This window comes from Perna viridis, chromosome 3 (genome assembly GCF_037379345.1).
Source record: "Perna viridis isolate PV_CMFRI_1.1 ecotype Kerala chromosome 3, ASM3737934v1, whole genome shotgun sequence".
Taxonomy (NCBI): Eukaryota; Metazoa; Mollusca; class Bivalvia; order Mytilida; family Mytilidae; genus Perna; species Perna viridis.
In genome coordinates this window covers 51,410,641-51,423,634 of record NC_142447.1, presented here as the reverse complement: position 1 = coordinate 51,423,634, position 12,994 = coordinate 51,410,641, and the positions used below count along the sequence as shown (strand labels likewise).

Here is a 12,994-nt window from a genome sequence, read left to right as displayed (position 1 = left end):
ATTCACGGATTAAAAATCACAACAGTCATTTTGAGCACAATACACTAAAGAACTATTATGCTTATTTTCATTCAATGATCTTAAATGGTTTTAGAGAAGAAGATTTTCAAACTTGTACATGTGAAGAAAAAAAAACAACAAAAAAACTGTTTCAGGGGTCGTAACTCCTACATTAGTCAATGAATGGTTTTGAAAATTTTGGCATACGTCTGTCTCATGATGCTTAACAATTTTACCCTGCCACAAATTTGCTAAAGGCAACGGTTTTTGAGTTATTTGCAAAAAACCGCCATCTGACCCCTATATTCTATTTTTAGTAATGGTGGCCATGTTTTTTCATGAATCAACAATCCCAACAGTCATTTTGTGTGGGATACCCTAAGGAACATAAATGCCAACTTTCACTGAATTCTGTGCAATAGATTTTGAGAAGATTTTCAAAGTTGCACATGCGAAAAATGCAAAAAAAACTGATTCAGGGGCCATAACTCCTACATCAGTTGACCAATCGTTTTAAAAATTTTGGCATAGGTCCGTCTCATGATGCTTAGTAATATTACCAACTGCCCAAAATTTGTTAAAGGCAACGGTTTTTGAGTTATTTGCAAGAAACTGCCATCTGACCCCTATGTTCTATTTTTAGTAATGGCGGCCATGTTTTTTCATGAATCAACAATCCCAACGATAATTTTGTGCAGAACACCCTAAGGAACAATCATGCCAAGTTTACAACCTGTCAGTCCAGTAGTTTCAGAGCAGAATATTTTTTAAAATTTGTCCAAGACGACGACGACGACAGACACCAAGTGATGGCATAAGCTCACTTGGCCTTTGGCCAGGTGAGCTAAAAAAATGTGAACAGACAATCAGACAAATGTACTGTTGAATGGAGGATGGACACTATATACATGTAGTTCCTGGTTTCTAAGCTGGGATATAATTAACACATTAAAAAAACTGCCAATAGGCCGAAATGTGGTTAATGAGTCCAACAACTCTGTTGCAAGTGTTTTTAAGCATGCACAAAAGTTATTTTGGACAAAATATAATCAACATAACTGCCAACATTTGAAAATGTCCACAGGGGTTTTTATGCATAAAATTGTACTTGGCACCAAAGAAAACCAGCAGAGGCCTTTCAAATTCTTCAAAGTATTGTTATCTGACTTTTTTTATGACAAATCTACTGCAACACTTTTTTAACAATTGGTGGTAAATTGTGGTCAAAATTGCTCTTTAAAAATCTAAAATTTGGAGCTGTCATAGGGGAAATCTCCACAAATAGTATTACCTGACAGGTATAAATTAAACCTATATGACCTTGCACTTCATAAAGTTTCATGCTAATCTGGTGAGTTGTGTCACATTTAGTGTGACACCAAGCTCAAAACTGCCTGATGCCATAGCCATTTCTTTGCAAAATCTTGTTGAAACCAAAATTGTTTATTCTAATTTCATCTCCATAAACTGATATAATATTGCATACATTTTGAAGGAAGTAAATAGAAGTTGCAGACAACATCAGGTGGGACAGCTTGACGAGACTACAGAGAATGAACCCTATACAGTTAGGGCAAGTATGGACATCTGTATCAAGCATGACACAGATCTAAATTCAGATTTTGATGAAATACTACACAGCAGAAGGTTTTGACCAAAAAGAAGGTGACCAAAAAACTTTAAATAGTGACAAGACATTAACCTATAAAACTCACTAGAAAAATTTACATAAGAGATGTACCATATATATACATTTATAACCATCTTGTTAATTCTTTGGCCATGTAATACAGACGCTTTACTATGTGCTACACAAATCAGATCATAATATAAAAATTCAAACTAGCCCAACTTTTCTGGTATGAAACTTTATAGAGATCCAAACACTTTAATGGAGTTATTGTCCAGAAGAAGATTACGTTTATTTTTGGATCCTAATTAATTAACAGTTGAGCTCATAGTCCCTAAAATCAATCACAACCTGCCTTTTGTGGTGTAAAACCTTGTGTTAGCAGTCACAACATCAAAGAAATCCAAACATTTTTACCCAAGTAATTGTACTAAATCCAGATATCTATGGCAGATAATGACAGTGCTTTACAAATAAGAACTGAAATATGTCATGGTCAAATGCCAAAGTCCATGATTAACCATGCATAGGTTCATGAGAATCTAATGAGTAATTTAGGATAAGAAGACTATGTTATATAGATGAAAAACTTACTGTGACTGGGAGTAGAAAGTAGGCATCAAATGCTACCAGCAAAATAACTATAGCTGTCACAAAGTAATATATAGCCTGTGTCCGTGGATTAGGAGCCACTGAAAAAATATCACTTATCATTGTTCATTATAGAAGCATAACACAAACATCTATCATCATTTTGCAAAACAAAAAATCTGTAGCCATGTTTCAATATTAACAATGTACTGCATTCCGCTTCATAAATTTTCACCACTTAAGCACTAGGTATAATTAATCTTATATATAACAGAAATATTTACCCTAGATATTTATAACTAAGCTCATTAACAATCAAGTATATTGAGAACATAAATGGTCAAACATAAGTTGAAATAATGGAAATTTTTCTTTTCATTTTCTCTTGCCCCTCTTTCCCATAACAAATTTAAGTAGACTTACATGCCAAGCAGACAAGATTAATGACAGCAATGAACACTCCAGACAGATTCTAAAAAAAACAATAATATACAAAAAGACTTGATTAAGCCTCCAATAATTTTTCTTATGTTACTACATGGGTTTGACAATAAGGTCTGGACCAAAAGTATAATGACAGATACCAGTTTGTATCTGACAGACTGATAAATTCTTCATTTAGGATCGTTTTAATGATGGGAAGATTAATGAATATAAATTAAAACAGGTACAAAGATAAATATAAAAAGAACCACATCTTCTATTTCATGTGTTCTAGATATCTGGAGCTTTAAAAACCAAATTACAGTGATTTTTAACTAGAGTTTAACTAGATTGATTGGGATTTTTTTAAAGGAAAACTATTGACCAAACTTTATGACAAACGTGATGACTTTTCATTCAGAATTGTCAACTTTCCTTTCATCTGTGGCAACATCCCTTCGGCTCCTGCGTATGGAGTGTTCATATCACAACTCATATGTTATGCCAGAGCTTGCCAAAACTACAGACTTTTTGTATCGCGCTAGAACTCTAGCAAATAGGCTTCTGGAACAGGGTTATGTTGCTACAAGATTGAAGTCATCACTACTGAAGTTTTATGGTTGTTATCATGAACTCGTGGATCGTTATGGTGTATCCATCAGCACCATGAAAACTGATTTATTCAATGGATCATAGTTTTCCTTCCCTCGTTTGTCTACCCCGGACTTGACTTTTTATGAGCAACTCGGCGGGTGTTTCTAGAAAAGCAGAGGACGCTTACCCTACCGGTGCACCTGGTCCATGCTCCCAGTTTTTAGTGGAGTCTGAGTTGCTCATTTACTTTTGTTACTTTGTATGTATGATTTTAGTTACTTTATGTTCTTTGTTGTGTATGTCTGTTTTCCATGTCTGGTCTTTGTCCCTGGATTACATTCTTTTGATTACCGCTATGGCCTTGGTTCCCTTGATTACTCTTTGTTTTATATAAACCGTTTTTTTTTTCTTCTTCAGTTTTTCTAAAATATTTCTCTCACTTTTAGAAGATACACATATTGCCAATGAAATCCAAGTTATCTCAAGTTAGAAAAATTGGTACTTTAAAGATATAAATGTACCGTGATCTATTAGTCTGGACAAGTGTGTCGTTGGCAATAGAATTATACCGCTTCACAAACAACTTCAATTACGGAAAAAGTTCTTCCACACCATTGATCTCATACCATCTGAAACTTTGGTCATCATGAGAAGTAAATATCTAATATTAATTCAGAATAACGACATTACATAAGCACTTCAATAAGACATTCCACTGAATTGACACATATAATTGACCTACATTTCCCAGCACAATGGCATTTGTATACTTCATGGGTAAGATAGCTGCCAATCCAAATGTACTGTTCTGGTACACACCAGTAGCCACTACAAATTAACAATAATACATCAGCTCTCTTATCAGTTGAATAGTTCTTATGTATCACTTGAACATTTAAGTAATACCAGCAAAATACTGATTTCAAAATAAGACCATCAAACCATACACTCTATGTGTTTAACCATTGGAGACACACACACACACACACACACACACACACACACAGACTTGTTTAATTTTAAAATAAAACATATTATCAATGTACTAATCCTTTGCTTTAAGTATATTTGATGTTTGGGTTGCTTAAAATGTAATTTTCACAACAGTTCAATCTCCCAACAAGAGTTGTCTTTCTTGGTTTACCAAAAAAAAACCAAAAAAACAAAATGATCTGGATTCCTAATTCAAATCAGCCATCTTGGTGTTAAAATGCTACTGCCAAATATCGAAAGCCCACATCCTAAGACAAACAAGAGGGTCCAAGAAGCCTGGATCGCTCACCTGGTTTCACAATCTTGACGGAAGAAGACTTTGGTAGTACTAATCATAAGGATCATTTCACATATCAGCAATCATGGTTTTCAAGTTATTGGTTGAAAACTGTACAAAAAAAAAGGAACATATTGCACCCTTTCAACGGCAATAACTCTTACAAGGTGTCATCTGACAACTTTCATCCCTGACTTTTGTAGCTCTTATAATAAGGATTTCATGTTTTTAGACAGATCAAAAACCCCCACACCAGTTCTATGCAGGATACCCCAAAGAACATTCATACCAAGTTTGTTCCCAATTGGTCAAGAAGTGCCAGAAGAGAGGAGTTTTGAAAAATCATTAACGAAGACAACGAAGGACACCATGTGATAACTCATTCTTTCCACATTTGTTCTATTTCAACTGGTATTATGTACTTGTTGACAACAGACATACAATGTAAAATTTATTATAAGCCATATATGAGAGGGTTCTGTATCTACTTACTGTTCAGTACAGCAGCCATTATCATAGTGATATAGAAAAATTCCACTGACCCTATAATTAGAAAAAAGGACAAAACTAAATAAATCTAAAGAACAAGCAATTATAACTAGAAATACTATGAACAAGCTTACAAAGTGAATACCTTCCACTGCAGGAGGAGTTATATATTAAATGTAAAACCCTACACTTGGATTATTTCCCTTTATAATCCACTGACAATAGTAACAACCCTTCATGTGCATCTATATATAATGTATGATGCCCAATCTTCCACTATTTTTCATGAAAAATCCTTTGAATGATTTTAGACCAGTTGGGATTATAAGGTCTAAGGTTGGGTGATCTTACTTTGGAGTCCACTGACAAGAATTATACTCTTTCATGGACTTCAACATATAAAGTTGAACCTTCCTATAAAATATTTCAGCTATATTCAGACAACATGGTATATCATTTAAGATTTCATATAAAACAAAGGTACCAATCAAAGTAGACCTACATGAGCTACTGTCCACCATGGCTAAAACAACAGTTCCAACAAATATAGCAGTCATAATAATGATAGATATAATTATCCTTCTTGGGGAGGCTTGTCTGAAAGAAAACAAAAAATCAGTATGTTATATCTTGTTAGACTCCTTAAAGGAGTGTGACACAAAAATACCATTTTATAAACATTTATATCTATAAAGTCTATAGTATGTCTAGATAAGAGCAAACTAACATTTTCTCATCAGATTAGCATTAAATAAAGTTAGAATGATTTATTTGTGTATTCATGACGACCTTATTAATATGCATACATGAAAACAGTAAGTAACACTCAATTACCATATACGGAAGTGTTACATCATTGGTTCTAAATGTCCATTTGGATACATTGAAAATGTATACACATGCCCAAAAAAATTAATAAACTTCAAAAATAGCTTGTATATATGATGCAGAGTGGTCCACTGATCTGTGTAGAAGTGCAATAATCATGTTTGGATAGTAAGAAGACTAAAGTTCTACTCATTTTCTGTTTGCTTTTCATATTCGTAAAGCATACATCCCAGCGTGGTGAATACACATCTACTTTACACACTATTTTTAGGACTTGAACTGGAGGGTGCAACTAAAATAGTGACACTATGTGTATCATTCTTTCTCTGCTGCTGGGTAAAGACACCTAATAAACATGCCTGGAAGTCTAAATTAGTGTGAGCGGCTTCTTTCATCTTTACATGGTTCGGCAACCCATCATACAGGTGTCAATGCAGTTGTACAACTTAGATAATAATTGAAATATAATTGAATTTCTTTTGTCTTACAGATTTTGAAATAAAACAATTTACGTTTAGAATTTGACACAATACACAGTATATAATAGGTGACCCTAGGTGAGTTTAAGGGAGCTTTTCATGTGCAGACAATATTTTTTACAGGTCAGTTAAAACATTTAATTTAAAAGATTTAGAACATGAGGAAGCTTCAGCACGAGAACCCTTATGGATCATCAAACAAAATGATCAAAAACTAATAAAAAATAAACATGTTAGAATATGAATTTAATTTACTTTATGTAATAAGTTCAATCTTACATGACAGAACATAATGTAATATTTCTATGTAATCTTCGAACAGAAGTGTCGTCTTCATACTTGTAATAGTTTAACATTTCAGTCATTGTTTATCATTTTTGTCTCGAAGTGGTTTAAATTGATACAACTGGAAGTATATATTCGCTGGCAAACCAAAACTTTCAATGCTTTCACTCTCAGTGGTAGAAATCATGTAAAAAATGCAGAAGCCTCACGCATTTCAACCACTAGACCTATGAATTGAGAACCAATGAGGTAACTGAGTCATGTGACCAAACGGCTAATTCAAATTTGTATGGCTGGGTCATCGTCAACTTTGAATCAATTTATCTTCAATTAAACGATGTAAGCGACAACAAGGGCATTTTTATTATATATATATATTAGGTGTAGTAAATAAAAAATAAACCAAAAATTAAAAAAATAAATGTTTGTGACATGTCTGCTTTATTAATTGTTAAAAATAGTTGGTTACAAAGCACAATAATCAAAGCTTGAAACATTTTAAAACATAAATAATCCATTAAACATTATTCATACAAAATGTATTTTCATTCGCAAAGTTTCATCTAACCAAGTTTTATAGTTATTTTTGATACCTACTGAAAATGAAAACATGTCTAATTAATAACCAATACATAGTGTACATCTATTACTGGTACAATAGGTCACTTAAGTTTAGAGGAAAGTTTATAAATAGATAATTCTGATTCGTTTATCATCACATTAAGGTACTGTTGTTGATTTACTGAATCTGTAGCATTTATTTTTTCGGTGGGGTTTTCTTCATCGTGAATCACCTCAGCACAGTCACTGTCTGATTATATGAAGCAAAATATCAAAAATAAAAATATGAAGGCTTTCCACAGATGAATCATATCAACAAAATGCACTCTTCAGTTTCTTCTGACACACTAACTTGGTTTCTTCTTGTATAATTGTGGAGTGGGCTGCAAAAAGAAAGTGTAATACATTTCAAGTCTAGTTAAATTAATCATGAATGGCTATTTCTACAACAAACTGTGAATACAATTTAATCATGCTGGAGAAATTATTTTGAAACAAGAGGCTCCCAGGAGCCTGAAAGTTAAATTTTTGCCTTTCAAGGGCAATAACTCTAACAAGAAGTTGTCAGACAATTTTGACTCCACTTGATTCATTGGAGACTTTTGAAAGCCTTATAATAAGGATCATTTCAGCAATTGCAAGCTATTGGCTAGACCTAACAGATTTGGAGATGTATGCAAAAATCTGCTGTCTGACCCCATTGTTTTATTTTTAGATACGGCAGCCACGTTTTTTTCAGCTATCAAAAATTAGTCATTTCTTTAAGGATACCCTATAAAACAAAAATATCAAGTTTCACTGAATTTTACAGAATAGTTTCTGAGATGAAAATTTTTTAAAGTCATAACATCAAAAACAGCAAAAAACGTCCAAAAAAGCCAATAACTCTAACATGGATCAACAGATTTTCACCAAAATTTAACCACAGATAGGTCTCATCATTCTGATTACTTTTACCCATGTCAGAATTTCGTTAAACCTAATCGTTTTAGAGATATATGCAAAAATCTAATGTCTGATCCCAATGTTCTTTTTTTTGGTAACATGTTTTTAAACTGATCAAAACTCCAACGATTATTTTGTTAAGAATACCCTATAAAACAAAAATGCCAACTTTCACTGAATTCTGTAGTTTCTCAGGAGAAGAATAACATCAAAAACAGCAAAAAATGTCCTAAAAGGGCAGTAACTCCAACATGGGTCAACAAATTTTTACCAAAATTTGACCACAGATAGATCTCATCATACTGAATACTTTTACACATGTCAGAATTTGGTTAAACCTAATGGTTTTGGAGATACATGTACATGCAAAAATCTGCTGTCTGACCCCCCATTGTTCTATTTTTAGTAACAGTGGCCATGTTTTTTAAAAGATCAAAAATCCAAACTGTTATTTTGTGCAGGATACTCTAAGAAACAACCACCTTAAGTTTATCCAAATCCATTCAGTAGTTTCAGAAGAGAAAATGTTTGAAGAAATTGTTAACAAAGACGACAGACGCCAAGTGATGGCAGTAACTCAAAGGTGAGCTAAAAAAAAATTACTTTCATAATCATGTTTACAATTCTTAATAGAATATTAACTTAATATACATACAATGTATAAAACTGGGTTAAAATGTCTAACTTTAATTAGACTAATGTAAACGAATGGTTACCTTTTTATTTTGCAATTCTCAGGCCAATTATTCCAGTCAAACTCCGTGAACATTTTCCCTCTCTCTCAGTCTCTACTAAATGATAGTCAAGCATCCATATGGGCATGGTAAGACAACTTACACAATGTGGACACTGAACTGACACTTCGTGATTGAAATGGCGCGAAACTTTACGATCTTGGCGGAAGTCGATTTGATTGGTCTACGGTTTTTCTCAAAGAAAATCGAAAGAAATTATGCAAATTAGATGTTGCTAGGTGATGAAGACGGCCACGACAGAAACAAGTTTACAATGGGAATCCCCGTAAGGAATTTTAAGAAGGACCCAAAATGATGTCAACCTCAAAAAATCAATGGTTGATGCACAGGCTTTATATATTAGTCATTCATTTGGCAAAAAAATGAAACATATTTTTTATCACAATTTTTTTGTCCAAAAGTGGTCGGGTGACCCAGAATAATAACTCTAAATGTCTGTCTACCTTATGTACATAACCCATTGCTCTATACATAGCAATTCAAAAATTTGCTGTATCCATATGACAAAATCTTGCTTTGGTTGACCAATAAATTTCACGTAATTTTTTTCTAAAGTTTTCAACAACAGATAGGTGATTGCAATACCCCACATCAAATGAAAGCAGGTCAATAAAAGCTGTTACAGCAGATTATTAACCAACTTACTACAATATGTATAGAAATGCCCATCTTTTATGAACCGAAAATTTCGACAACTGGTCATTACGAACTGGAAATTCCTACAGTCGGTCATTACGAAATCACAGCCATGCATTACCAATTTCAAAACAGGGCATCAATACAGGGCCATTATGAACTAAATCAAAACGGTGTACATTTCTTAAAATAAGTGACGACCTTAATTTAAGAGTGACCTAGTAATTCAATTAATTAGACTAGGATAATTAAAGTTGCTGAAAAATCTTGAAGCAGGAGCACATACTTTTCTATACACTACCAGTAATTTAACTACAGACTTAATGTACTTTTAATGCCGATATTAAATCAGTGCTTTTCTTTCACAAAAAATTTCAGTAAGGAAGTTTTTCAGTAATTTCAATACTTACATTTTCTTCCTTTTTACAGTACTATGAATTTCAGTCATTTTTCAGTACTATAAATTTCAGTCATTTTTCAGTACTGTGGTTTTCTGTCGTTTTTCAGTACAAATTATTGATTTACGATAATTAAATAAATAAAACCTTTGAATAATTAGACTCGTGTTGTCAGATTTCAACTTTGTTAATTTCATGTTTATAAACAAAAACACACATGCAAAATGACAAAATTTGTTTACAGATCATTCATGCATTTTACGGAGATGAAGATGAATGTAAAAATTCAAGCACGTAACTGATACCGACGAAAAACAGAAACTGACATTCAAACTGGAAATGTCGCTGTCGCAATTAAAGTCATTTTAAAACAGTTATCAGTTTACTACAACACAGAGTACAACAGAAGAAGAAAAAGGAACAAATTCGTAGAAGAACTGTAATTTGGAATTTACGCAATGTTCGATACAGATACTAATGAGAAGTATCTGCATTCAACAGGTTGGGAACAAGTCACAAGTCCTTGCTTCTGAATACAAGTGTATTAAATAATTGTTTCATCGTTGAAATATTTTTGTAATTCTAAGTAACTTTTCACTTTCAGGGGTTGGGGAAAAAATGACAAATTTTATCATTTAGGGGTCCAAATAAGGAAGGTGAATTCAAAATTTTGGGAATATTGCATGATTTTGAAATGAGCTTCTTTGGGAAAAGGTACTTTCACAACATCCTGCAAAATAAAAAAAATAACCTTCTAAGATGGTAAACTTACAATGTATTTGGACTACAATACATGTGTGTTTCATATTCTCTAACTTTTTAGATACTAAATTACATATATGTACATGCATACATTAAATGTAAAAAGTGAACCTTCTCAGCAAAGATATTGCAAAAAAAAAAATTAAATTAATATTTCTTTATTACTTTGATCTTAGCTATGATTTTTTATTTTAAAAACCCACCATATGTGGGTAGTATAAAAAAGGGGGGAACTCTAATTGTAGGACTTGTTCTCAACCTGTTCACAGACTTCAGAAAAATTATTCATGCTGCAGCTAGGAGCTAGTCCAAATATCTATATATTGACTATATAGAGCTTGGAGTAATTAACAAGTATATAATCTTAATGAGACATTCATTTAATAGAGGGGATACTCAATAGGGACAGAGAGGTGTGGATGTGATGGGGAATGGCGCAGACGCAGTGCCCACTCCATTTTGCTCTAGCAAGAACACTGTAGTCCTTGTTTAAAGTATTTGTTTTTTGCCTCATTTTTATATTTCAATATACATATATGTACATTATTGCCTCTTTTTAGTATAAACCATCTGCATGTATTGTCAAATAAAAAGTGAAAATTAAGAAGGTTTAAAGTTTAGTGATGTACACATTATTCAGGGTGAAATCCGTATTTTTTTTTAATAGTAATAGATTTTTCTGTAAAAAAGCTTACAACCCAACAAATTTTTATAGGTACTGAGTTTTTGCATCTGTAAAAGTTTTTAAAACTTTTTTTTCACATTTTCAAAGCAGGCAAAATTTTCTGTTCCAGTTTAATGCTACAATGGTTTACAGTTCTTAAAGAGTCATGTATTGTGCTGTTAGGTGTAAAGTATTAAAGTAATGTGTCTATGAGAGAGTACCGGTAATCAAGGGAACCAAGGTAATAGCCGTAATCAAATGAATGCAATCAAGGGACAAAGACCACACATGGAAAACAGACATGCACAACAAAGAAAACAAAGTAACTAAAATCATACACACAAAGCAACAAAAGCAAATGAAAACAAGATGCACTTTTTTATGGAAGAGATAAGTCAGGGTCGAAATTGCCTCTCTATATCTACATGTATACATGTAACGTTGCCTTCCCCTGTCTCTGACTGAACTGATTTGCTTTTTATTAACTACTTATTTATTTGCAATTTTGTGGATACTTAAACTTAAGCTGAATGTCAAGCTTATTTTCCTTCAATGTAGAGACAATTCTTTTAACATTAATGTCCTTTATTGCCCTTGATTCAATCATTAAGGCATGGAATGATCTGTGAGAATATGTGAAAATAGTGTAAGAATCGAGGATTTTTCTCTTGAAACAATATTAACATGGTTTCAAGGAAAAATTATGTTTTTAATAAGAAAAAACTGCAAGAATCGCCACTGGAAGTTCTCAACTAACCACAAATATCCAAGTAAAGCTTCACTAAATAATTTGTCATATGTACATTGTACATACACTACTCATATGCACTTGGAATGTTAAACTATGCATTGTTTAATTACATAATTACATGTAGTTATGAACACTTGACTTTAGAACCAGCTGTAGTTCTTCTGATCTTTGTGGTAAGAGCATTATGATTAAAATCAGCCGTTTGTTTGGCTCCAATTACTTCCAGTATTTTCTATGCTAGAGGCATTACAATCCAAGCCAAACAAACAGCTGATTTTGATCAGACTGTGGTAGGGGTATCTTAATTTTGTTTATACTTATATAATTACATGTGATTGAGGTGTTGGTACACATGCAGCTAAGTACACATAACACTCCAGCTAAGAATCATGCAAAATGTTATACAATGTAAGAAAACTTATTTTTGATATTTTTTTCCCCTCTCACACACACACACACACACACACACTTTTCAAGTGGGCAGTATATACGTTTTGTAGTATTAGGGATGTCCTTCTGTCCTTTCTACCTTCCTTCCATTGCATTGACCCATCTTTTATCTGTTACCCTTTCTACACCAATGAATGGAATTGAATGAAACTTTTACCAAATCTTTATTACATGTACATATTCCCATTGTGCACCTTTTATTTTAGATTTAATTTGGAGGTCAGAAAGTGCATGTTATCAAATGGAGGGAGGGTGTATCAAGTTAGTGAGCATTGCTCAGTTTTTTGTTTTTTTTAGCGTTTTAACTAAGTAAACAGAAACTTACAAGTGGCTTTTCATACAACCATTGGTCTTAGGAGATATAAATTATACAGAATGTATTGCATAATTCAAAGTAAAGGGAGATAACAAAGTAATTGATACTGGAATGAAATAGAAACTACTATTATACTTTTAAGAGTTTTATTTGTGACTCTATTTTTG

At 32.8% G+C, this 12,994-nt stretch overlaps 1 protein-coding gene and 1 long non-coding RNA gene across 9 annotated transcripts in view; both read right to left on the bottom strand.

Moving 5' to 3' along the window:
* The window catches only part of LOC148622801 (equilibrative nucleoside transporter 1-like), a 74,348-nt gene that overhangs the window by 15,460 nt on the left and 45,894 nt on the right, over positions 1 to 12,994 (bottom strand). For all 8 annotated transcript variants that reach the window (XM_088573014.1, XM_088573013.1, XM_088573012.1 and 5 more), the window contains 5 exons: positions 5,500 to 5,594; positions 5,001 to 5,051; positions 3,981 to 4,066; positions 2,645 to 2,693; positions 2,225 to 2,322 (listed from right to left, as the gene is read on the bottom strand). In XM_088573014.1, the coding sequence (XP_088429140.1) occupies positions 2,225 to 2,322; positions 2,645 to 2,693; positions 3,981 to 4,066; positions 5,001 to 5,051; positions 5,500 to 5,594 (379 nt within the window). The remainder of the gene's footprint in view (positions 1 to 2,224; positions 2,323 to 2,644; positions 2,694 to 3,980; positions 4,067 to 5,000; positions 5,052 to 5,499; positions 5,595 to 12,994) is intronic.
* LOC148622802 (uncharacterized) lies at positions 6,935 to 9,866 on the bottom strand. Its single transcript, XR_015920695.1, has 2 exons — positions 8,812 to 9,866; positions 6,935 to 7,533 (listed from the first exon to the last, which is right to left on the bottom strand). It is a non-coding gene; the product is annotated as an uncharacterized LOC148622802 (long non-coding RNA).